We start from the raw sequence: 26,400 nt of genomic DNA on the forward strand, positions 1-26,400 counted from the left end.
GTGTGTAGACAGGGGTCTCCTCAGCTCCAAGCTCAGTCCTGTGTAACATGGATGTCATTCCTGAGGCCGAAGGGCGTGAAGCAGCCGCTCGCTTAAGAACTGGGAGGAAAGGCTATTATAGGAAGGCCTGGCTTCCCAGGTTTCAATCCTGGACCGCTTACAAGTGTCTCGCCCTGGGCTAGGGCCATTCTGTGCTCTCTCTGTCAGCACATGAGGCATTACTGGTCCTGGTTTTATGAAGATAAAACGAATGCATGCATGGTGCCTTGGAACCTGCTGGCCAGCTAGGAGCCACTCTGTTAGGCATTACTCAAGCCAAGGACAGCCAGCCCCTGCAGCCAGTGTCACCCGTGGCTCTCTGCTTTCAGTGTCTCCAGGGAAACCTAGCAGGCCAGCTCAGACCGGAGCTCCCGCTGGAGCCTGGAGGCCGGATAGACAGACCTGTACGGGCTTCCATATTGCGGGTGCACAGACAACACACTAACTTTATTCACATCAATACAAAAGTAGATTTTTCTAGAAATGTTCTCTTGTGCCGGGGGCGGGGAGAAGGTGGAGCAGGGTCAAGGTGGCAGGCCAGTGGTAGCAGGGCTGGGTAGCTGGAGAGCGGGGGCCCTCTCATTCCGCTCTGTCTACATACTGAAGGCTGGTGGGAGTGGGGACATTATGCAGACTGGCTGTGAAAATCCAAAACCACAGGGAGAGGGAGACAGAGACTCAGGCAGGGCGAACTTGGACACACTTGCTGCTGGTGTCCACTCCTGCCCCTGCCTGCTGTCTGTTTCCCACGGACCACCTTGGTTCGAGCACAAATGAAGCAGGGGCGGACCTGCCCCTTCTGTCTCCACTTCCTTCCACCCTGGGTTGGAAAGGGCTACCATGCCCCAAATAGGCCAAGGCTGCAGATGGGTAGGGGCTGAAGAGTGGGTGCACAAATGCTCACGCAGGCAGAAGGAGCAGAGGCCAGGATACCCACTGAGGTGGCCAGGGAGCTCACTGGGGCAGGGCCTTGAGAATGGCATTCACCTCCTCCGCCACAGCTGTCAGCGCAAACTCAAATTGGTCCTGTACAAAGCCAGGGGCAGAAGGGTCAGGGGAAACCTAGCCTTTGGCCCCTGCCTCAAGGGACATTGCAGGGGTGGAGGGCACTGGGCATCTGGGAAGAGGGGAGTCATCCTGGAGGTGGGGTGGAGAGGAAGACTGCTGCTGATTTCTTCATGATGGCTATGAGGAAAATACTTGGGAAGGGGAATCAACTAGGGAGAGCCACTGTCACCTTAGAGCGGACAAGGCCAGGCCGCTGGTCACGGATGTGCTCCAGGGTGGCAGCGATGTCAATCTCCTTCACTCCTGGGGAGAGGATGGAGGAAGGTATTCTTGAAGGGATATCCAGGGGAGAAAACACCCTGTAAAACCTGACCCATCCTTGGCAAAGCCTGGAGATGGGACCACGTGATCCCCAGTGGGTTCTTAGGCTCACTGGGTGCTGGGGAGCCAGGAGGGACCAAGGGCTGCCTCCCTGTGGGGACAGATCTTACCTTTGGCCATGCGGTTCAGTACCATGTCAATAAGAATGTAGGTGCCCGTTCTTCCTGCACCGTCACTGAAATAGGAGTTGGTGACAGACAGGCTTAGCTCCGACAAGGCGGGAAGGCCTCAGAAATGGGGGTTGGGGGTAGGGACATTGGCTGACTGTTAGAGTTGGCTTGAGGAGAGCATTCGTGAGTCATGAGTGAGAAAACAGAGGCCCGAGAGCCCTGGCATGTCCCTAGGCATGGGGACAACTAGAAAGGACAGTCATGGCTCAGTTTTCAGCAGAGGCAGCCAGATGGAATGGGAGTGACCCTCTTCAGCCAGGGGTCAGGCTTTTGTTCAGCCAGCTCTCTATAGAAAGGGCCAAAGAGTAAACATTTCCAGCGCTGTGGGCTGACATTCTTTGTGTGTGTGTGTGTGTGTGTCTATTTTTAACTCATTTAAAGACAGAGTGTACCAGATTTGGCCCGTATCTGTTGTTCGACATCAAGAGGCAGTTGTCCATGGTTTGTACACAAGGAAAAGGAGCAGGGGGAAGATGGAACCAGAAAGGCCCAGGGTCTCTGTGTGGCAGGCCCCCACCCACCTGCAGTGCACTATGATGGGGCAGGAGCGGCCTCTGTAGCACTTGTTCACCTTCCTGAAACGAGAAGCCAGGTCTGAAGGCCGGGGGCCACCAGGCAGAAAGAAGGGACCCCGCGCTAACCACACACTGTGTCACCATGCTGGTGAGCACAGAGCAGGAAGAGAGTCAGAGAGAAGGGATTCGGGGCTGGTGACAGAGGGCCAGAGCTGTGTGGGTGACTTGTCAGTTGGCAGCCATGTGCCCAAGCTGTGAACCTGGAGTAACGGATTTAACTTCTCGGTTCTCATACCTGTAAGATGGAGTCTTATGAAATGCCATGAGGTAATCGGCATAAAGTACTGGCGTGCCACGGGTGCTCTCCACAAGGGGTAGTTACCAATGGTGGAGCATTGCCAAGGTTCTGTTCAGAACATTCTTGGTTCTGTTCAAATCCAAGGCTTCTGGGTAAACTCTAGGTCAGCTCTTGCTACTCTACAGCCATCAAAGCCATCCCCTTTCCTGTCAGGCTCTTAGTCCATGCTAGCCCTGATGTCAGGTCACCGAAAGGCATTCATTAGCAACAATTACTTTGTTCGAGCCGTCACATGCCAGCTGAATTTATGTAATTCTGGTGTAAGCCCCAGAATTGTTTAGCTTACCTGTGTGGCCTTTTAAAAAGAAATCTATGCAGTGACTAACAGTGGCTCTATTAGGGACTTTCCTAGTTTTTTTGTTTGTTTTTTGTGTTTGTTTGTTTTTTTTTAGATCTGGGGCTCAAACCAAGGTCTCAGTCATGCTCTATTTGCTGAACCCAATCAAAACGTTCACCTTAAAAATATTAATATTCAGCAGTAAGGATTGAACCCAGGGTTTCCTGCAATGCTTGGAAAGTTCTCAGCCACCAAGCTGTATATACAGTCCTTTCTCGTTCTCTTATTTAGGAGTCGGGTGTCTGACTAGCTGCCCAGGCTGCCCGGTTTGCACGTCTCCTGCCTCAGCCTCCTGCACCCCTGGGATGACAGGCATGAGCCCTCCCATCTGACTAGGAGTTTTTAAATGTGGGGCAAAGGGAATAATTTAATGCTCCGACATCACTTTCAAAGCATGCCTTCATGCTCCAGGAGCCCAGTCAGAAATCACTGTCATCCTGGAGTTCAGAAACTACCAACGTACCCACCTCAACTCTGCCTCTCTGCCTGGCACAGGAGACCCTGCACTGAGCACCCTGACACTGTGCTGACACAGAAGGCTTCAGTACAGACGCTTCTCTGTCTGTACTACGAGGGGATGCTGGATGCCTGGCCTGGTGTTAAAACAAGTCCTTGTGTCAGCTTCTGTTTCAGCCCCTCCTTGTCCCAAGAACTTCCTGCTGGATAACTGTGTCCAACTGAAGTGAAAATACCAGCAGAGATCATTAAAAAATGATGTTGGCAGCTGTGAGGCAGGGAGGGAGAAGGAGAGAGAGACCCGAAAGGAGGGATGCAGAGGAAATGAAGACAGAACGGAAGAGTGTCAGAGATGCAGGAGAAGAGGGAAAGGAAGAAAGGTGAAGAGAAATTAAAAAAACGGAGGCAAAAAGACAGGAAGAAAGATGAGGATGGAGGCTGGACAGGAGAGCGTGAAAGGGCAAGCCAGCACAGGGCAGAGGGCCAGAAAGACAAAGCAGGAGACAGAGCGGCCGAATCAAATAAGGGCCCAGCAGAAGGAGATGAGAGGGGCAACAAGGGGCATCCCGTCTCCAGCGAAGCCGGCAAATAAGCCAGACCATGGAGATGCTCTGGGAGAAGGTGGGTGTGAGAAGGGCACGAGGCTCGGGTGGGAAGGCCAGACTATCAGTACTAGTTTGCCGATGAGAGGCAGGTGGAAGGGACAGAGGTCAAGGGCTTGGCCCCAGGTCGCAGCTGGAGGAAGGGCTGTTTGCAGCCTGCTCACCTGCGGAAGTCAAGCAGCGGCCGGGTGGAGGCCGGGGTGCCCTCTGCCGGCCAGCTGAGGAAGTGGAACTGCGTGAGCGTGCGTGTCTCCTGGGTCTGCACGTTCTTCAGGTAGAAGCTCCGCACCAGGAAGTCCTCACACCAGATGTGCTCCGACACCAGGTTCACCTGTCAGGTACCCGCCCCTCTCTGAGGGCGGCTGCCCACAAGCCCACTCCCATCCCCGCCCTCTTGCCTTCCCAAGCTGTCCAAAGGCTAAACCCTTCCGGAAGTTAAAGGCGGTCTTGGTTTCAGTCTTTAGGTATTTATTTTTCCCTGTCTTACCTACTCAAGGCTCTGAGTTTTAGCAAAGTCCCTACAGATGCTTTTTTCATGCCAGACAAAACACACAAACGTTCGTGTATGTATGATATGTGTGTATGTATGTATACATTCATATGTAAAATAGCAAGCCACCATTCATCTTCTGACTCTCCTCCCCTTGCTGTGGGGTCCCACTGACCTCATAGACGTGGTAGAGGGAGGATCCTTCGTCCGGCCAATAGCGGTCACACTGTTTAACACCGTCCTCCACCAGCGGGGTCAGCATGACAATTACAGTGCAGCCGCTCTCCCACACCATCTAAGGACCGAGACTCAGGTAAGCGGCCTTCTAGCCTCCCGGGCTCTGGTCGGCCCTGGGGGCCTCTGGTTCCAAGGAAAGCCCCCTCCAAGAGTGCACCTGCCAGAAGTCTGAGATGGTGTGGGACAGCGGCCCCTGTGTGGCTATGTAGGCTGGCATCCGAGGGTCGTGCTCGATCTAAGGGAGAGAGGATATGGCATGGGCCAGAACGAGAAGAGCTAGCTTGGAGAAAGGCTTGGTCAAGAGTGGGCCAGGGTCGGGTGAAGGCTGGGAAGAATATCTATCTATCTATCTATCTATCTATCTATCTATCTATCTATCTTCCTACCTCTCTATCTAGATATAAATATATAGATTTGGTTTTCCAAGACAGGGTTTCCCCGTGTAGCCTTGGCTGTCTTGGACTCACAGAGATCTGCCTGCCTCCGCCTCCCCGAGTACTGGGATTAAAGATGTGAGCCGCCACGCCTGGCTGAAGCCTGTATTTTAATTCGAGGACATGAGCTCTACGGTTTGGAGTAAGAAATGACTATAGGGGACGGATAAAGAGGAACAATACGGATGGGGTGGGGTGTGAGAGCCACTTACGATGGGGCTGGCGTTGATGTAATCACTCCGGGAAGGGCTGCACTCCACTCTCAGCTTGATGCGGGCGTGGTCATCTGCACGGAACCCCCAAATAGCCTTCTGGCACTAGGCTTCCGCTGCCCAGCCTGAGCCAGGAGCCCAGACAGCTTCCCCCACAGCCAGGACTTGCCCCTAGCAGAGGGTGGGGCCAGGCTGGCCCACGGCTCACTTACAGGGTAGGAAGTCAGGATGGCGGTTCTTCTTGAGGTTGCACTCGCCCTGTGCCGTGGCACAGGTGTTCGGCTCTGCCTGGTAGGCACACAGGGCCTGCCACTCCTTGGCCAGCCGGTCCTGGTTTCGGAGGTGGTCCTCCATGTACGCCTGCATGGGACACGGCACCCTGGCTCTGGCCTGCACCGCCCCTCCTGCCCCTCCTGCCATCCGGTTCCCTCTCCACTGTAGGCCCCGGGCCTGTTCCTGACCAGAATCATGTGTCCCGTCGAGATGTCCATGTTGGCCTGGGCCGGCTCCTCACACCAGGATGGCGTGCTGCTGTGGGAGCTGGGGCTGGCTTGGGCCGTGTCGCTGAACTGGGAGGACACACTTCCCACCCTGGAAGGCTCTGGTTGGCCCTCAGCCCGGCTGAACAGCGACTTTGTGGCCATGTGCTGGCGACACAGGTCCTGCAGAGGAAGGGCCGGGTGAGGCTGGGGTCCCTTCGAAGCCCTTCGGCAAGGCCACAGGACTGGGACCCAGGGGTAGAGTGGGTGGAGCATTTGCACAGCCTCACAGAGCTCAGTTCTCCGGGGCTACAAACAAACCGCGGCCATGGATTCCAGCCTGGAGCCTTGGTCTTGTCTGTAGTCAATGGCATGAGTAAAGGGTGCTTTGGGCTTAGTTCTTTTCTGCCTGGCTGGTGCTTATGACAACCTCAGATGGTACAAAGGAGAACCCCAGAATCAGAGCCCTGGGAGGAATCTCAGGAGCTGTTCTAGCCCATGTTCACCAAGAGTGCATCACAACACCCACCCCTTCCAGGACCTCTCTAGCTTCTCCCGGGACCTTATGTCTGCTCCCAACTTTACTCCACACAGGATGGAGTCTCTCAAGCCCCTTGTACCTCCTTCCCTCCATGAGCTTCTGTAACAGCACACCTGATACTCAAAAGTAGTGTCACCGTGGGCCCCCTCGGGCCCCAGGCCTGCCAGGCGTTCCTTATCCCGTCGCCTCGAATGATGGCGCATACACAGGGCCACTGCCAAAGCCACTAGCAGCCCAGCGACACCTGCCAGGGCCACCAGAGTAAGCAGCACTGAGCGCATGGGAGATATGCCATGGGCTTGTCGGGGAAGGACTGCAGCTGCCTCCTCCCTCTGTGGGAACAAAGCCAGAGTCAGGGGGATGGTGGCAGGGGGGACCGGCCGCCTATATAGGCCACCTCTAGGGACAAAGCTGTAAAGGCAGGGGTAACACGCGGAAGGGCGTACAAGCTCTTTCCCAATCCACATTGGACCAACTCAAGAGCCAGAGACTTTGGGTGACCCCAGGAGAAGGATTTCCATATAAACAGAGAAAAAGGGAAGCGTCAGCATGAAAACGCTGTTAGAATGGCCCTTCAGGAAAGCGCCGCCGCGCCACCTGCTGGTCAAAATGAGAACTGCACAGAGACGAGGGCTGCTTTGGGGAAAGGCTGGTGAGCCAAAAGAACTTTAAACTCTTTAGTTCTTTCTCCTTGTTCTTGCCTTCTCTCCTGTGCGCAGAGTCAGGCCTATGGGGCGTTGGCGGATTCTACAGTTCGTGCTTACCTGTCCCACCCCTGTCTGCAAAATCTGGAGCCCTGTCTGCGTTTCCAGTTCAGACTTCACCAGCCCTATAGGAAGGGTACAGGTCAGGCTCTTTTCAGCCCCATGTGAGCTGGAAGTAGGGGCTGGGAGTCATGTTGCGCCTGCGCTTGAGGATGGGGAGGTATTTACCAGCTTGCTGGGTCACATCTGCCAAAGACAGGTTCTGTTCATTGTGCCGGATGCGGAAGGTGACAGCTGGTCCCACCACGCTGCCAAATAAGAGGTTTGGTACACTCTAAAGAGGCCAAATGGGAATCAGGGATGTCCACAGGTGTGTCTAACGACAGGCAGATTGCGGGTGGGGCGAGCCGCAGGCCTCCACGTGGCTGCCCCGCTTCGGCGACTTGGGAACATCTCTGACCCCGGAGCTTTCTTCCCTTCCTACCTAGTCCCTTCGGCACCACCTCACCCGTGCTAGACCCCTGTGCTGTCCCAAGACCGCAGCCCCACCTGATGTTGATGAAGCTGCCCGAGGACATGTGCGCGTGCTCAGCCAGGATCGCCAGCAGCTTTACTCCAGCCACCAGACTCAAGGGCCTGCAGGAGAGGAGCAGGCGGAGGGGGAGCAGCGGGGGTTCTCAGGCACCCTCTTGAGACAGGCCACCTCTAGAGGGGCAGGGCTACCCACCGCCTTGATGACTTTTTTTCTTTTCTTATCCAGGCTGGATTCTCTGCTTCCAGCCAGACAGGCCAACCACCCCCCTACCCCCCCCCCCCCAGGACCGGAAGCCTTCGCCAGGTTGCAGCGCTTACTTCTGATTAGTGACTATATAGCCGTATTCCTCGGCTGCTGGTCGAGCTGAAGGCTGTTCCACTGCTGCGGGCTGGCTCTGGCCAAAGGGGCTTTTCTTCTCCAGGAGGACAGATGAGACCCTGGGAGGGCTGGCTGTTTGGGGAGGCTCGGGGAAGCCAGGGCTCAGCACCTGCTGGGCTTCATTGGCGGTGGGGCCGGCAGTGGGGTGTCCAGGAAGCAAGGGTGTGGGGGGCCGAGGCTCTGCTGTGTCTCCTCTCTGCTTTTGTTCTTCTGTTGTCTGTTTCGAGACAGGGTACACGCGTGATCTTAGAGTGGAGGGGCTGGGTGTGTGTGTGGGGGGGGACACACTTTGGGCTCTAAAGCCTTTACAAGTGGAATTTGGGAACTGTTTAGCCTTCTACACCCCCCGCCAAGCCCATGCAATGGGTTCTGAAAGCACATGCAGGGAATGGATGAACGTTGAATGAATAAAGGCTTTAAGGAATGAAATGTGCTCTGTGAATTCGCAGGGTGGGGCTGGAATGGGGAGGGGTGGAAATTGAGCCCGACTGTCTGGAAAGACAAACAGAAAGGCAATGGCTTTTGTGTTAGAAGCCTACACCTAACACAGAGAAGCAAAACTCATTCACTACACAGGAGGGAGCTCCACCAAAGCCCCTCCTTTTGGTGTGAAAGGACTGTGTGGTAAAAAGAGGAGTGGATGAGGGTCTAGTCCTGCTAACTTGAAGTGGGGCCACCGGTGATGGTTGGAAGTCTCTGGGGCCTTAGAATGAGGGACCAGAGGACAGATTCTGAGCCGTGATCTCCAAGATTCGGATTTTAGCAAAGGGGGACTTATGAGGCAGGGAGGTGGCAGGAACTCACTTTCTTGAGATCAGCTCCAACATTTCCAGCCCCTCCTATTGAGACAAGAAAAGCAAGAGTCTTGGGAAAGTGTCAAGACCAAGGTGAGGAAGGACCAGAGATTTTGAACCTTTCCCATCTGTGTGACCCCTGTCCTGTCAGTAGTCCCAGATGCCTCCCGCTGCTCCATCTCCCTCTGACTACCTCCTTGAGCTTGCCATCCTCTAGTCTTTTCCTGGTCTAATGATACAGCTTACCTTCTCCCCCTCTTGGCAATAACCCTGTCCTAGAAGGAACTCTCTCTTCAGCCAGGCAAGCTGGACCGTGCCTGCAATCGCTACACGCTGGAGGTCGAGGCAGGAGGCTCATGAGTTCTTCTATCAGCCTGGGCTGATTTAAGCAGGACCCCATTTCAAGAAGAAAGCAAACCCCAAACCTCTCCCCTTGTGACTCTCTGGGCAACTCGGTGCAGTCTTGAGAACTGAGGCAATGAGCCTCCATGGAGATGGGAGTTGCTGGCCTCCCTGCCTGGACACTCACCAAGATTTCTCCCTGCGCCCCTGGGCAGTAACTGCAGCAGAGTCAAGAGGGTAGAAAGTTGCTCCGGGGTCAGCTGATGCAGCTCCACTCCGTAGCCTGCCAGCACAGCAGCCAATCTCTGCAGACTTATATCTGCTGGGAGCCGGACACAAAGCTTAGAGCTGACGCTAGGATCAACTGGCATGCAGATAGGTGGCGGGGGGGGGGGGATTCTTTCCAAATGCCAGGACACTGATGCCCTCCCATTCCCAGACCTTGAACGTATTGAGGTGTACCAGGGGCACACCCCACTGTCCCTGCATCGAAGCTAGTGCCTGCATGTATCAGCTTGTCGGTAGACAGTTAAATGTGTGAATGAAAGGCAGAATGCCAAGTGTGGTGATTCATGCTTGTAACCTCAGTACCCAAAAGTCTGAGGCAAGGGGACTGCCGCAGGTTTGAGTCCAGCCTGAGCTAAAAATGAGTGCAAGGATAGCCTGGTATAATACAAGACCTCAACTTAGACATAAAATAAAAAGCCAGGAGCGGTGGTGCACACCTGAAATCCCAGCACTCTGGGAGGCAGAGGCAGGTGGATCTCTGTGAGTTCAAGGCCAGCCTGGTCTACAGAGTTCCAGAACAGCCAAGGCTACACAGAGAAACCCTGTCTTCAATAACAAAAACAAAACAAAATAATAATAATACTGAATAAACAAATGAATAAGTCAACATCTTCAAAGACAGTGAAGGACCCCCACAGACAGAGCAGTGGATGCTGAGGACACTGTTACCTGATTGTACTGCTTGGGGAGGGGGCTTTTCCCCACGACCCCCTAGTACTTCCTCCTCATAGCCCTCTGAGGAATCCTCTGTCCGGCTGCTGCCCCCTTGCTCTGGCAGCCTTGGCATCCTGGCCCTGCCAGGCACTGGCAACTCTTGGGCCATGTAAAGAAGCCCTGAGTCCTGGAAAAGCTGAGCAGGGGAGGGGCCTGGAAGGTCCCCAAAGGAGTGGCCAGAGTGAGCCCCCAAAAGGGCCTTGGAGGGACTTCTGCTGAAGAGAGCAGTGGCTTCAGCCTTAGGCAGGTGGCCAACACCAACCACCCCTGGGGAGTTCTCCGAGCCTCGAGAGCCATCTCGGGAACCAAACTGTGGGAAAGCGGAGACTTGGGTGAGGACAGGCTCAGGGCTTGGGTCCTGGGGTCGAGGCGTGGCCAGAGTCCAGGACTTACCTGGTGGAACAGGTAAGGCTGTAGCAGCTCGGGTTCATAGGTCAGAGCGGGGTGGGGGGGCTGGGGGGGCATTAGCAGGTGCTCCAAGAGAGGTGGCAACAGCTCGGCCTGCAGGGAGGACAGTGGAGGCCCCACCCCAGCTCCAGTCCCACCCCCTGGAGGCCGAGGGAGCCCCTGGGCAGCAGGAGAGGAGACAGTGGGATTGCTCCGAGAAAGCAACTCTCCTGGTCTCTTGGGCACCAAAGCAGACCTAGGGAGGGAAGGAGAGAGATAAGGCGTAGAGAAAGAGAGAGAAAGAGAGAGATTTATTTTTATGTTTGTATAGCACAAGGGTGTGGGAAGTTTACAAGGTCGAAGTTGGGTGGGGTCAGTGGTTTAGAATAGCCCTGTCCCCCTAAGAAATGAAGAAGAGAGATGTGCTAGGGGCTATGGAGGGGAAGGTAGGCCAGAGGGCCAAGCTTGCCAAGGTAGTTGGGTAAGCACGTGAAACAGAACAAGCAGGTGTGTGTTTGGCTAGGGATCAGACCCAGGGCCTTGGGTATACAAGATGAATACTCTCCCAGTGAGCTACATCCCCAAACTACACAGGCTGCACAGGCTAGGAAAGCTGAAGGGGGTGATGCAGGGGAACGTATCTGGGGCATACATGGGATGGACCGTGACCTTTGGATGCTTCTGCATTGTTGTCCCTGTGTTCTCTAAGTAAATTTGTTCAAACAACAGACGTCTCTGGACCCACCCCTGTGCCTTGGCCCAAGTGTCATATTTGAGCTCCACACCCCCTTCTTTTGTCTGAAAGTTGCCTTTAGAGCAGCAGTTCTCAACTGTCAGTGGTGACCCCCTTGAGGGGTGAAAGGATCCTTTGATAAGGGTCGCCTTAGACTATCGGGAAACACAGACATTTACATTACAATTCATAACTTGAAAAGTTACAGTTATAAAGGAGCAACAAAAAAATAATTTATGGTTGGGGGTCACCACAACATGAGGAACTGTGTTAAAGCGTCACAGCATTAGGAAAGTTGAGAACCGCTGGGCTAAAGGCTCTAACCATAGAGAGACAGTGCTGCTTCCTGCCGCGCACAATTCCACACAGTCACAAAACAACTTAGGTCCAGGAAAATTGTAGTTTGTCCATAACAACTACTTTAATACTTCTTTTGAAATATTAAATACCAACATTCTCTCAAAGCACGTATGTATTGCCCTGTTACGCTGGATCTCTGGGATAGACTCAGCTCCTACTGAGCATGTCAACATGTCAGAGGGAGGGACCATTCTTGACGCTACTTTACCTGTGCTCCAGTCTGCTGACCTTGGCATCTCCACCCCCTGACTATAAGGAAGGTCCACAGATCATCATCCTCAACAGTCTAAGGCTGCTGAGAAAGGCTGCTTACCTGTCCCTTGGATGGGGTTCTGGGGGACGAAGCCTGGGGATGCGCTCCATCTCCTGGGAGATCACATGCTGGGTGAGGTCATCATGCCAGGACAAGCCTATCAGAAGAAAGGATAAGGCAAGGGTGACTTGAGACCAGGGGCTCAGTTCCAGAAGTGATGGCGGTCAGGAGTATGCTCTATTTCCTGCAGTGAGTTGTGATTGCCAAGCGGGGGGTGGAGGGCAGGGATCGGAGACACAATGGGCGAACTGAGCTGTCTCCCACTCCTATTCTCAGGAACAACTTTTGGAGTCCGAAGGCCTGGGCTGGAATTTGGCTTTGGTTTCCAAAGAACCAGAGGCCTGTTAAGCCTCCATTGTTTCATCTCAATTCTCTCATCTGGGGATACGTATGGCCTAAGATTGTTGCGATAATTAAAATAATGTGTCATGGAAAACAGCTCTGTCGCATGAAGCCCTTTTAACGGATGCTGTCACCACTGTCATCACTGCCTTTCTTCATTCTGGGCCTGAGTCCTTCGTAGAGCGGGAATAACACACATTTTGAGGGCTAATGTGAAAATAAAGTGTGGTCAGGAAAATGCAATGCTCCATACACCTGTTTCTCACTGCAATTCTCATCATGTCCTCTTAGCAGCAGCATCTTGCTCTTCTGCTTGACTCTTTACCCATGAAGCGCTGCTCTCATTCATTCCTGAGGGAGCACATTTCGTTCTCCTCCATTCTTCCTTCTATGGGCTATCTATTTAGAGTCAGGGTCTCACTATGTAACACAGGCTGACCTGGAACTCATGGTGATCCTTCTGCTTCAGCCTCCTGAGTTTGGTATCACAGTGCCACCATGCCCAGCTCTTGCCCTGGTTTTATAATCTGGGTTACTTAGGACTCATATCCCGGGACCTACAAATGTCTATTCCATGCATTGGAACTGCCTGTGTTCCTATTACAATCAACTCCTCCAAGTGACCACTAGATTTCAGCCTCTATTTCTTACTCATGAACATCCTCCCCCAAATTCTCTCCTGTTTCCATCCCTTCCCTCTCCGCCGAATTATTCCTTATGGCACAAAAACATGATGCAGTTTCGTCCATCTTAAAACGATACTCTTCACCCATGTCCTCCTGCATCTGTCACTGCATTTCACTGAAGCAAACTTCTTAAGACATACAAAAAGCTGGAGGGCAGAGGTCCATGCCTGTAGTCCTATACTTAGAAGGCTATGGCAGAAGGACCACCATGAGTTCCAGGCCAGCCTGGGCTACATAATAAGTTTGGAGCTAGCCTGGGCTACACTGTGAGAGTTTATCTCAAAACAAACAAAATTCCAATAAGTCTAAAAATTTTTTTCCAGCAACTTCAAGCTGCAGGCCTCCTGGTGGGCAACTCTAGAAAGTTCATATAAACAGCCCATCTCTAGGATCCCATCACCTTGGTCTTGCCCCCTTCTCCAGCAAGGTCTAAGAGAGTGGGGCTTCATGAGTAGATGTAATAATTACATTGCATGAAGAGAAGCTTTTGGATGAGGTGGTCCCTCACTTTCCCACCCACCGAGTTCCAGTCTCTGTGTTTCAATACAGCCAGACCTCACCTTGGGACATGAGTTGCCGGAGCACACCTTGTAAGCGCTGGAGAACTGGAGAGGTGACTTGCAAAAGGGGCCGCGCCTGCCCGGCTCCTGCCTGGCACTGTCCAAACAAGCCATCTAAAAGCACAAAGTTGCTGTGGTCAGCGCTTTTGCAGGAGGTCTCCCAAAGTCCAGGCCTCGGATGGACGATGCTCTCTTCACCTTCTCTGGCTTTAGAGCTGTGCTCCTCTGCTCTCCTCACAGCTGCCCTCTCCCTCCCCATCTTTTTTTTTTTTTTTTTAAATCCTATGCCAGGGCTCTACTCACCCTGAATACAGACTTCCAAGTGCGAGCAGAGTCTGCGGTCAAACAGACAGCCTGTGGAAGAGTAGGAGCTCAGAACACAGAGGAGGGTCAGAGGTCTGGGAAACAGGCAAAGCAGGTACGGCCCATTATTTCATTCCAAGGAAGGCTTTCAGTTGGGAGGACAATAGGGGGGAGCCCTAGAATTCTCTCTCTCTCTGGCATATGTATGCATACAAATTTATATATGTGCACACATGTGTCTGTGTGTATAGAGGCCAAAGGTCAATGTTGGGTAGCTTCCACACCTGTTGTCCACTTTATATTTTCAAGACTGGGTATCTCACTGAATTTGGAGTTCACCCAGCACATCCCAAGGATTTGTCTGCCTCCACTTTCCCAGTGCCCGTGTTAGACATCAGTCACTATGCATTTCGTGTGTGTGTTTATGTGTTTTACGGGTGCTGGAGATCCGAATTCAGCTCCTCGTGCTTCCGCGGGAAGCATTCGACTGACTGAACCATCTCTCTAGCTCCAAGGCCCAGAATTCTTGAGGAAGCGTGGGGTCTGGCTTTGGATTTTGAAGATCTTAGTTTCAATCTTTAAGAGACTCAGTTTGCTTCACGGGGAGTTCGAGCGTGGGAGGAGGGGGGGGAGATCACGTAGCATTGTGGGAGAATTTGTGGCCAAATTCAAAAGGGAACTGTAGTTACCCAAATCTCTCAATGCATTCTAACTCTAGTGGCCTGGAGCTAGAGGCTGACACTCTAGCACACCTCCTCACTCCAGTGGGGAAGCGTAGGGACGGGAAAGGGGTGTAAGTACTTGATTCTGTTCAGGCCAGACCCGGTGGATCTGTCCGTGGTGCTGAAGCTGGAAGCGACGCGCACGTCGGGAGGGGAGACGGTTACCGAGGGAGGGGTGACGGGACAAGGAGTCGTCACAGGATCTCATCCCTCCGCCCTATCTTGTCAACCCTCGGCCTCACAGAAAGTACTGCATTGGCCTCCAAGCCAGTGTGGGGTAAAAGGGAGACAGATGGAGAGGCTGCGCCCCCTTCCCCCACGCGCCACCTTCCCACCCCCCATCCCGGGCCCGTGAGTCAGCGCTGACTGTGTCCGCTCAGATGTGAGTCAGCACCAGGCCTGGATGAGGGGAGGGGGACGAGGGGCAGACCCTCCCCCTTTCGTCCTCTTCCGCTCCCTCCCCTGCGTGCCTCCCTTCTTATAGCTGACCAAAACGCAGCAAATGGCCTCTCTAGACTCGAAAGAGAAACCCTGCTCTCTGTCTCCAGCCAGGGAGCTGGAGCCCGGTGACGGAGGAGAGGCTCAGGCCGCCCGGTGGTCGCCTCTTCGTCCTTCCCGGCTTCCGATTCTTCAGCCCGGGTCTCCACCTCGACGCCTCTGGCTTCTCCCACGGTCCTGTAGTCCCTCTAAATCCCGGGACTCGCGCACGCGCCCCCAATTCTCCTCCTGGACCCGATCTCCCCTGGAGGTCACTTTTCCCAGGTCCCGCCTGCAAAACCCAGCTCCACCTCCCGGCCTACGCCCCTTTCCTCGTTTTCATCCCCCTTTAGTCTCCCTCCATCTCCTCCCATCTTCTTTACACCGAAACCGCCCCCCCCCCCTCCACATTCATTCCACCCGAGCTTCTGGTTTTTGCGAAGCTTCTCCCTAACAGCGAGTTTTGCTCCAGGCCCCTGTCCCCCTCGTCACCCCCCACCCCCGACCCCATCAAGTTTCCTCCTGACCGTGGGCACTGATGGCGCTGCAGCCCCCGGGGCGGCTGCTCAGCAGCAGCAGGCAGACCAGCAGCCGGAGGCCCCCGGAGCCCCCGGGCCCCCCGGGCCGCCGCGGGCGCCGCATCCTTCCCGGCTCCCGGCGCAGCCTGAGTCTCAGCGGCGCTGGCGGGAGCCAGCCGAGCAGCCTAGGCGGGGCCTGCCGCTCCCCACCCACCTGCAAGGCGGGGTCTACGAGCCCCTCTCGAGGCGACCAGGCCAACTGCAGGCGTGCGGTGACGACTTCTCCACCCCCGGCTTGCATGCCCATTTGCGTCATACTGGCGTAAGAGGTCCCTCTCAGCCGGGGACCTACTCAACCTAGTCCTCCTCCACCGTATAGTAGGTTCCTCACTAGAATTCCCACTGGGTCCACCTACTCCTGACCTTCTTTTTCAAGTCCACCCGCCTCTGACTCCCTGGCTCAGGGTTGGCGAAAAGGAACAAGTTCTACTGGGAACAGGGAAGATAACGTGGGCCAGAGAGTATAAGCCCTGAGACTGCAAGCGGAAGAGACCAGAATAGGAACTCTTGCCGCGTCTCCATTACTGCTACTGGCGTCATCAGGGATGGTTAGGCATGCGTGCTGGGATAGCCTTGAGCTAGTTGATCACCCTGTTTAGTAAAGTGAAGGTGCGAAAAAGCTTCTGCCCCACAAGGTGGTAGTGAGAATGTATGTGTTAAACTCATCATCACGGGAGCAAGATCTGGACCTGCACGTCGCAAACACTCCTATGCATTAACTTGTTTTCCTTCGTGGTATCTACTCATCTGTCTTTTGAAGCTGTTTCTTTCTTTAGCATTTGTTCTCTTTGGGTTGGTGTATAGCCATCATCCACAAACAAACAGGGTGACGTTCCAGCAAATGCTCATGCATGTATGCAATGGGTAATGATCAGATCCACATATCTGGCATATCTACTACCTCAGACATTTATAATTTCTTTGTCTTGGGAACACCCAGAATCCTCTCTATCAGATAATTTGAAATAGTCAACTGATGGTTGCCACCTGTGTTACAGAGTATCAGTGGCTGCGCTGCCTCCCCGGCTGCACCCCCGTAAGCACTTGTCATTAGCTTTGTCCCTTGGCCTCCCTGGCCTCAAGCTTATCAACGATTTTATGATTTCTACATAAGGTACACAGCACACCAGACCGCTTCCCTCCTCCCTAATTACTCTGCTTAGATTATTTCTTCGAGCCTTATCACAGCAACTTCCTCAGTGGACTGACTTACTGAAAGTTCCCATTTGGTTACATTACTCTTTTGCTTTCTAGTTCTTTCTTTTGTTTTGTTTTTAAGACAATATGAGCCTGGTGGGATGGATCAGGGTGTGAAGAGATTCACTTTCCAAACCTGAGTTTGATCCTTTGAATCCATATAAAGATGGAAGGAGAGAATTGATTCTATGATGTTGCCTTCTGACCTCTCCATGTGGCATGCTTGCCTCATCACACACACACACACACACACACACATAAAGAGAGGGTGGAGAATAAGGTTTTTATAAAGTGAATTAAAAAGACAAAATGGTTTGTGGAAAAAACCAAAATGGTTTAGTAAACACACACACACACTTATCTAAGCTTCACAGGTATTGACTTTTGAGTGTGTTTGCTCCTTTTAAATATTTAAATGGAAATGATAGACATTATAAAATTTGTCTTATAAATATTTCAGTATGCTTCTCTAGGAAATAAGTGCACTTTCCTACAATAATGTAACTTAGAGCTCAATTCATATTCAAATACTTAAAATTGTTTCCAAAATATCTTTTCAGCTGTTTGTTCAAATAGGAGTCAAGCAAGGATAACCACTGCATTTAATTATTTTCTTTCTTTCTTTTTTCCTTTCTTTCTATTTTTGTTTTGTTTTCTCAAGAGAGAGTTTATCTGCGTAGCCCTGGCTGTCCTGGAACTCACTCTGTAGTGTAGGCTGGCCTCGAACTCAGAGCTCCACCTGCCTCTGCCTCCCAAGCAGGAGGATTAAAGTCATGGTGGAGCATTATGTTCTTAATTCTTTTTAACTTAGCAGAGACATCCAGTCATCCCCCACTTTTCACATTGTCAGGAAGAAGAGAAAGCAGCTCATTTTTTTTTCCAGGTCATTTTTTTTAACTCTTCACCTTCTAGATTTGTCTGATGGTTGATTACCTTGCATTGCTCCTTCCTGAAACACACCTACCCTCTCCGTTCGCTTCTGTAAAGTAGAGATTACACTTGAAGGGTCAGTTGCATTATATCTTTTTAACTGCAAACGGAACACCTTCAGTCGCTTCATCCCAGGAGATGCATAACGCCTGGTTATTCTACTACATATGGATGCTAAAACCGGTCTACAGCGGAGTCAGCCACAGCTTTCCTAAACTGAAGAGCACGAATGTGAAATCCATGGGCTATCTTGGCACCACAGAAGCAGCTAGTTCCCCATCAACCATCAGCAGTTTCCTGGTCCTCCTCCTTGTGTATGCTTGGGCTAAAACGCAGGATCTCCGACATGCTGGGCAAGTCCTGCCCCATTGAGCTACGTCTCTAGTCTCCAGTGGTGATCATTGACTAAAATATTTCATTCTGATTTGCAAAATGTGCTTTATTTCTAAATTTTTTCATTCTCTTGACATTTATCAGTTTTCCTAATGTCTGCTCTTTACTGATTTGCAGACTAAGGAAGGAGTAGTTGAAACAGTTACCTCAATAGTGGCTAATGAGCTTTATAGAGTGTTTTTGTGGTTTTTCTTTTCTGAACATTACTATTTATATATTCAATGTGCGTCAATCAGTCACAATAATTACTCTTTTCATATTCAAATTATCCCCAAACAAGCCAGTGGCAGGTCCTTGAATCAGATTCCAATGTCCTTTTGAAACATCCTACAAATCACTGAAATCTCCCTTGTTTTTCGTTACTCTAAGATGTACCAGGTTTTTCTCTTTTTATTTTCTCTCCAATGTGGAAGTAGCCATTTATCTAAAGAGCTGTGGTACCTTTTGGTAAGAGCTGATTTTAGAGACCAGAATCTGGATGTTAGGGGTGATAATGGCTACCTGGGGTGGGGGGGACAGGGAACTGCCTCTAGACCTTTTCTATGAACCGAGCCAGGATATTAAGATAAAACACACACATGCAAACACACATGCACACATATAAACACACATGCATGCTGTGTGGTGGTGGCACATGCCTTTAATCCCAGACCTCAGGAGGCAGAGGCAGGCAGATCTCTGTGAGTTCAAGGCCAGCCTGGTCTACAGAGTGAGTTCCAGGACAGCCAAAGCTACACAGTGAAATCCTGTCTCAAAAAACCAAACCAAACCAAAACAAAGCAAAACAAAAACCAAAAATAAACATACATGCACATATACATGCCACACACAAACACACACGCACATACAAACACACACCAAACATGCATGCACAAAAACAAGCACCCATGTACATAGACACAAGCACATACATATATGCACACACACACACACACACACGAACTCCAACCAATATAATTGTGATCTTCACTGAGCTCTCTACACTTATAGTTCTTTACTGTTATGCTGAAAACTTGAGCTCCTGATGACATTAGTATAAACACTTGTATGTCTGATCCAAAACACACCTCACAATGTACATAGATAACACAAATATTACTCTACTAGTAAAACAGTGGAGGCCTGGAGAGATGGATCAGTGGTAGAGAGCACTGGCTGCCCTTGCAGAGCACTGGGGTTGTCCCCAGCACCCAGAAGGAGACTCACAGCCATTCGTATTGTACCTCCAGTTCCCGAGGATCTAAAGCCCTTTCCTGACCTCTGCAGGTATCAGGCATGTGGTGCACACACATACGTGCATACATACAGGCAGAACACTCATACAGATAATATAATAAAACAGTGAATAAATGTTTTTGAGAGAGACTCTCTCTTGACTGGCATAGAACTTTCTTTGTGGACAACGTTGGCCTCGAACTCACAGAGATCTTCCTGCCTCTGCCTCCCAAGGGCTGAATTAAAAGCATGTGCCACCACCACACACACTTGGCCTAACTTTCACTGTCTTCCATTTGCTTCCCCCTTTGAAGCTGATAAACTGTTAAACACCGCAGATAAACGCACAGAACAGAAGGAAACATCTTACGGTTTCATGAACACCCAAGCAACCGAGTTCCAGAAGTAAAGCATTTCCAGCACCTCAGAGGATTACTGAGCACCAGATGATAAGTTTTCCCGGGGCTAGCTTTTATCACTCTCTCACTGAACTCACTCCTTTGCTTTTATGTAGGGCACCACTAACTGTTGGTAGATTGGGGGTCATCCCAGTCCTTCCTGTATCATCGTGAGTGGAATGACGGTGTTCGCCCTGAATATAGAGGATTCGAGGATGGGGTGGGGTGGAGTGGGGTGGAGTGGGGTGGGTTAGGATGGGGTGGGGTGGGGTGGGCAATACAACTTCACATGGAGATGGGGAACTGGGGCGGTGAGTACACTATCCTGTCCTCTCCCCTCCCCCAAACTCGTTTATGGTATTTCCATCCTGCTAACCTAATGAACATCCAGAGGAAGAGACATTCATTCATTCACAGCAGTCGCCTGGGACTGAAAAGGAGGTGGAGATTAATGAAGAGGAAGTTGTAGTAGCAGAAAACACAAAGCTCACATTTATTTACCCATTATTTGATTATTCAATTTTATTTATCTCCTCCCCCTCTTTTGTGGAATAATTGGTCACCATAGATTGTTTATTTTCACTGAGCAGCTGCGGCGCCTGCCTTTAATCCCAGCACTTGGGAGGCAGAGGCAGTTGGATGGATGAGTTCAAGGCCAGCCTGGTCTACAGAGCAAATTCCAGGACAGCCAGGGATGCACAGAGAAAACTGTCTTAAAAAGGAACAATCCAAACCAAACCAAAAACCAAACAACTGGGCATAGCGGCACATGACTGTAATCCCAGCACTCTGGGAGACAGAGCCAGGTAGATCTCTGTGAGTTTGAGGCCAGCCTGGTTTCCAGAGCAAGTCCAGGATAACCAAGACTACACAGAGAAACCTGGACTGAACAAAGAAATAGAAATAGAAAAGAAAAAGGAAAAAAGAAAGTCCATGGTAAGAAGCATGGTGCTGTTGAACAGGATGCCTCTGTGGTCTGGTGGCTGCCGGGTTGAAAGTCACTGGCATCCTCGGAAGAGTACTAAATATCCCTCAGAACAAGAATGGAGGAAGCAGATATTTTTCCTAAGGGATGGGATGCCTACTGTGCATGCTCCCATCAGACACCTGATCCATCCATACGATCTCAAACTACTCTTCAAGGTTCTTGAGATTATAAAATATATTCCCAGGGGAATCAAATTCAGTCACAGGAGCTTGGCACAGTGTTTTGAGGATTAGACAAATGAAGAAGAAAGGTATAGGAGGGGGTTTGGAAGAATAGCAATGATTAATTGATTTGATGGGTGCAAGGAACAAGTGAATGGAGTGAAGTGACTGGAGATAAATAGGGATTTTACTTTCCCATTACATGAAAGGCTGGGACACCAAATCACAGAACATGGCCAGGGTGCCAGTAGAGAAGGCTGCCATGACGGCTATGGTCACCCACCTCCCCATTCTCTATTTCAGAAAGGAAGGAAAAAAGGACAGACATCAGCTTTTGACCAAGAATTCAGAGTTGTACTTTCTTCGACCCTGCCTCTCTCCCTTAGGAGCTTATGGTTAATTCATGTCCCACGTGCCCTGCCTCAAGACAAGCTCACAGGAAAGGTTTGCATGAAAGTCAACTTTAATTATCCGTATTTGGATCATCCAAGAATTGCCCCTTCGGGGGAAATGAGGAGGGTCCTGGGGAAAGGGACCTTATGCAATGAGATCTCAGTCAGCAATGAGATTGAGGGGAAGGGCCCAGAGAAACCCCCAAAGAGAAGAAACAAGAGAATTGAAGTCAGGCTGGAGAGACATAGTGCCTTCCTACCTGCCCTCCTTCAAATACTTAATAACTGCTTGATCTGAGTAAGCTTTCTCCATGGTGACTCCGCCCAACAGTTGATAGCCTAAGTCCCTGGCTCCTACACACAGCTCCTCCTCCGTCTGTGATTTTCCATTATCCTGGGGGCTGGGGAAGAACGGCAAAGCTTTGTTCGTGTTCCTGGAAGCAGTGCAGCAACCAGCTCTGCACAGGTGGGTCCTTGTCATTTAGCTCACACTGTGTTACCCCAGCAACTAAACCAGGCCTGGAAGGCCTAGCTGCCATGCTACAGGAAGGGGAACCTGTTTTCCTGGAAAGTATCAAGGTCCAGGACCCACTTCCCACAGGCTGTCTCTAGATGGACGGTGTGTATGGGGGAGGGGAACAGGCTGGGATAATTGCCAGCTCCATTGCTACTACCCAAACCCATGCTCTTTCCTCTCCCTCGACCAGAATGGTCCTCTCACATCCTCTCTGTTTTCATTCTTGCTCTTCTTACTGTTCCATTCCCCAACGTCACTGTAGTGGCCTTTTTAAATTTTTATTTTATTTTATTTTTTTTTTTTGAGTTAGGCTTTGTTCTGTAGCCTTGAACTTACAATTTTACCACCTCAGCCTTCTGTATCCTATGTTACAGATATGTACCACCATGCCTTACAACTAGGGTGGCCTTTTAAAAATTTAAATGTCCCATTAGGACATTCCCTTCCTCAAAATATTCTGGCAACTCCTCACTTGTCCTTGGAATAAAATGTGAAGTGTGCTCTGTGAGCCCCGCCATGGGCTTCCTTCTCCATCCTCATCTCTGTAATCAGATGCTCTACTGCTTTGACAGGCCATGGAATTCTTGCCTCCAGACATTTGCGGTTGCAATGTCCTTCCTTTGTGTTTTCTTTTGCCTGTCATTCTCTTATTATTTGTCTTAACTCTAAACAAGACTTTTCAAAATGGAGAAGTCTGATGTTTGGAACAGCCACACCTCCGGGCCTTGAGAGAGAGGGAAAGGATCACACAGGGGAAGCTGGAAATTTGGTCTAGAGGCACAGACACAGACTAGCAGGTTGAGGGAGTTGTATTACCAGCCTGTGCCCCAATTTTTCATCTGTCAAGATTAGAATAGGGGGGGATATGATTTCTAGTCTGGACTCCAAGGAGATGAGCCTTGCCCGGGGAATTAAAACAAAGCAAGGCAGAGGATGAGGTTGAAGGCACTGTGCTGTGCCCTCACTGTATACAGGGGTTTCTGGTAGCTAAACTGACAACCTGTTTTAAACTCAAGCCTGAGGCATGATTTTTTTTTTCAGCTTTTGTCTTTCCTACAGGCTCTCAGCAGCTGGGCCATGCCCCACACCTCCTCTCTCACCCGGATGCCTAGATGTCTATAAGCAAGCAACATCATTTAAACACGCCTCTGATGGTTCTAGTTGCTTTAGAAAAACTGAGCCCCTCACAGGGAATGACGAGTGGAACCTAGGCCTGCCAACACCTCTGTCGTTCTGCAGGTCCAATTCTTACCCGCCCCCCGTGGAACCGCTCCCTGCTGATCCTAGAGATGGCTGCTGGAGCACAGCACACCCGGTAGCTTCTACACACAGCCCTGAAGAGCAGGGTTTTCATACCTCACCCCAGTGGTTGCAGTGGGAAACCCCCCCATCCTTCCAGCCTGGATCCTGGAAGTGGAGTCTGCTAAGGTGCTCTGCCTTTTTGGTCATTAATTCTTGGGCCTGGATGGTGAAAGGATGGAGTGAATTAGTACCAGGGCCCAGAGTGACCCCCCCCAAGTCTATATAAGACGACACTTAAGGGCACCTCGTAGCTAATGAATCTACCGATTCATTTGTTGACAGTGTAGGATTAGGTGAAGCTCAGGATGGAAAAAAATATCAGAAAGCAAAGAAACCTCCAACCCCTCCAATGCAGGGACACACACTTTGGTGTTTTATTGATACGGTCATCTTAGCACAAGATCGCTGTTTTTCACATCCAGATTCAGTAAGTTAGGGTGAAGTTCAAGGACTACATTTCGTATTTTGGTGTGTGCGTGTGCGCGCGTGTGCGCATGCTCACACACGTGCATGAGTGCGTGCACACACCGGTATGTGTGGACCAGAGCAGCTTCCTCAATCACTTTCCACCTTTTTTCTTTTTTGAGACTGTGACTTTTTTCTTGACTTTCTTTTTTGTTCTCTTTAATCTTTATCAATACCATCATCACCATCATTGTGAGTGTGTGTGCACATGGTTGGTGGAGGTCAGAGTAAGATTTATACCTTTTTTGGTTTGGTTTTGTTTTGTTTTTGACAGGGTTTCTCTCTGTAGCCTTGGTTGTCCTGGACTTTGTAGACCAGGCTGGCCTTGAACTCACAGAGAGTTGGCTGCCTCTGCCTCCCTGAGTGCTGGGGTTGCAGGCGTGTGCCACCATGCCCAGCTAAGATTTGTGCCTTTACGTGGGTTCTGAAAATTGAACTCAGTTCATCCAGCTTGGTGGCGAGTGCCTTTACCCACTGAGCTATCCCATTTGTTCTTCACCTTTTTTTTTTTTTAAACAAGGTCTTTCTTTGAATTTATTAGGCTAGACTAACTATCCACTGAGTTCCAGGGATCTCCCTGTCTTCATCTCTGCCTCCCCCTTCCTCCTCCTTCCTCCCCCTGTACTGGTTTTACAGACACATGCCATTGCTCCTGGCTCCTATGTGGAAGATGGGGATCCAAACTCGGGTCCTCATAACTGGATGGCAGACGCTTTCCAGCTGAGCCACCTCCCCAGACCTAAAATTGAATACTTCCGATAGAGCACCTGCTGGCTGTGCCTGTGTTGCTGGTTTAGGATGCACCTTGAGACTAGCTGTCTAAGGGATCTTAGAGCATTGGGCGTAGTAATGTGGACTCAAGGCAGATTCTCCTACCTACGTGTAGGCGAACCTCTATGGTCAGCCATCTGTTTCTAAGGGACTCCCTACTCCCTTGCTCTCTCTTCTGTTACATAGTTCCTCCTACTTCCTACACAGAGGCTGAGATGTGCAGCTGGTCTTTCAGGTGAACACTTAAGAAATCTCAGTTCTGGAAAAACTCCGATGGTGCTAGCGGTTGGGACTAGTCCCAGGAACTTTATGCTGTATTCAAGTGCTAACAGCCTCTTGTTTTGTTACCTTCCTCTCTAAGGTTATTAAATGAGAGAGAGAGAGAGAGAGAGAGAGAGAGAGAGAGAGAGATCCAAACAAGAGAAAGCCTACTCTCTGGCCAATAGTCCCTCACTACTCTCCCTCATATCTGACCAGGATCCCATCTCTGTTCTCCAGCTTTTGCTTACCTTGGGGTACAATCTGATGGAGTATAAGTTGTAAGTGCCAGAAGACTAGAGCATTGAATACTTGGAATGGCCAGAACTGCCCTGATCGATCCTACATGGCCCTGACTATCTAAGGGCAAAACAGTGCTGTCAGAAAGCACCTTGGTCAGAATTACTCCAACTCCCAGCTGGAGAGAAGCCACTGCCTTTCCACCATTGTTAACACCAAGCCATCTTCTTTCCCCCTCTTCAAGTTTCCCTTTTGTCATCTTCTCCTTCATCATCACCAGCCCCTGAACTCCATTCACCCTTGTTGTTATTGTTAATGTTGCTGTTGTTTGAGATGGTGCCTTATTAAATAGTTCTGGTTGTCCTAGAACTCACTAGGTAGAATGAGCTGGCCTCAACTGCACAGAGATCTGCCTGCCGCTGCTTTCTGAGTTCTGGGATTGATGGTGTGTGCCACCTCACCTGGCTTCCATTCACTCTCAGTTTTACTATCTAGGCAAGAACCAAGCACACAGTCGGGAAGTATCCTGTGAAGGTACAGGTGCAAAGAATCCTGGAGAGCTGCCCATATGTGCTGGACAACTGGATGGACAGGTGGAGTATGAGGAAGCAGATGAGCTTGCACCTTAAGGAAAACTTTGAAGGCCGGGGCATCAGAGAAAAGAAATAATATCCTTAGAACCACTTTCTACTGTAAGAAGCTTCAGAGAGTTGGATCTCAGACTATCCTCTATACCAAAATCTGTAGATCTTCAAGACCCAAATACAAACACGATTCGTTATTTGTATGTTACTTAGAAATAGCCTCCTGTACACTTTATTTTCAACTGCATCTATTGTGTGTGTGCCCTCACCACGTGTGCACACGTGCGCATAAGAATCCGTGCCCTAGCATGCGTTTGGAGATGGGCGGACCACATCCATAGTCACTTCTCTCCTTCTACTCTGTGGGCCCTAAGGATTCAACTCAGGTTGTCGGGCTTGGTGGCAAGTGTCTTTATCTGTGAGTCCTCCAGTCCCTTCTTGCATATTTTAAATACTCTCCCAATTATTTATAATAGCTAATATAATGCAAATGGTTGTTTTATGGACTGCTTAGAGAATAATGACAAGGGGGGAAATGTCTGCATTCAATCCAGCTGGTGGAATTGAGGACACAGAATTCCATGATGTTCGCGGGGGCAGGGAGGGCTGACAGTATTCATATGTGTGAGGGCCGAAGGTTGGGATCTTTTTCCCTAAAATTCACAGTTTGCCGAACTGTGTGTAAGAGAAGGGCTGGGACCAGGGAACATCTTGTTCTTGTTCCATATAAGTGAGTAGGGCTAGAGAAAAACCTCCTTGCCTCATTTCAGTCAGTTAAAAACAAAAACAGAAAAACAGTCTGTATCGCAGGCTGGCCTCGAATCATAGATCTTCTGAGAACGGGCAGTTCTCCCCCTCGCCCCATTCACATATATGCCCTATACGATTTCCTGGCCCCCGGAAAGAAGTGGAACTTCTAGCGGAAGGCGTCTGGAGAGCGGTAAGCTGGGGGTAGGAGTTTGGAGTTACTCCAGGAGCCACAGCATGTTTGGAGCTGTGCGTGGTGCTGAGGGCCAGGCGCGGTCACCGTGGGCAGTAATTCGTGAGGCCTTGGTTTCGGCGCTTCACACCTTACCCCTATTCCCCAAGCCCACCAGGCCTCAGCCGTCCCCTT

At 50.7% G+C, this 26,400-nt stretch overlaps 1 protein-coding gene and 1 long non-coding RNA gene across 10 annotated transcripts; one reads left to right on the top strand and one right to left on the bottom strand.

Annotated features, from left to right (window-relative positions):
• Nucleotides 1-458: 458 nt before the first annotated feature.
• On the bottom strand, nucleotides 459-15,744 carry Ptprn (protein tyrosine phosphatase receptor type N). 9 transcript variants are annotated; one of them, XR_002475884.2, is made up of 24 exons: nucleotides 15,425-15,606; nucleotides 13,699-13,749; nucleotides 13,396-13,509; nucleotides 11,808-11,904; nucleotides 10,408-10,657; nucleotides 9,970-10,324; nucleotides 9,200-9,334; nucleotides 8,681-8,715; nucleotides 7,816-8,093; nucleotides 7,513-7,599; nucleotides 7,192-7,271; nucleotides 7,024-7,088; nucleotides 6,373-6,591; nucleotides 5,701-5,901; nucleotides 5,452-5,599; nucleotides 5,240-5,313; nucleotides 4,751-4,828; nucleotides 4,532-4,651; nucleotides 4,031-4,197; nucleotides 2,120-2,173; nucleotides 1,539-1,603; nucleotides 1,277-1,350; nucleotides 944-1,065; nucleotides 459-677 (listed from the first exon to the last, which is right to left on the bottom strand). XR_002475884.2 is itself a non-coding variant. In XM_021626190.2 (24 exons), exons 1-23 carry the CDS (start codon nucleotides 15,537-15,539, stop codon nucleotides 994-996), a joined length of 2,934 nt encoding a protein of 977 aa, XP_021481865.2. In that variant the 5' UTR covers nucleotides 15,540-15,606; the 3' UTR covers nucleotides 459-677; nucleotides 973-993. The 9 variants fall into 9 exon arrangements, 8 of the variants coding, with proteins under 8 accessions (XP_021481865.2, XP_021481879.2, XP_060224639.1 ...); XM_021626190.2 differs by having other exon boundaries at nucleotides 973-1,065; XM_021626204.2 differs by lacking the exon at nucleotides 15,425-15,606 and adding an exon at nucleotides 15,630-15,744 and having other exon boundaries at nucleotides 459-1,065.
• On the top strand, nucleotides 6,979-8,049 carry LOC132648099 (uncharacterized). The gene is made up of 2 exons (XR_009586475.1): nucleotides 6,979-7,105; nucleotides 7,724-8,049. It is a non-coding gene; the product is annotated as an uncharacterized LOC132648099 (long non-coding RNA).
• Nucleotides 15,745-26,400: the final 10,656 nt, after the last annotated feature.

This window comes from Meriones unguiculatus, chromosome 15, assembly GCF_030254825.1.
Source record: "Meriones unguiculatus strain TT.TT164.6M chromosome 15, Bangor_MerUng_6.1, whole genome shotgun sequence".
Lineage (NCBI taxonomy): Eukaryota > Metazoa > Chordata > Mammalia > Rodentia > Muridae > Meriones > Meriones unguiculatus.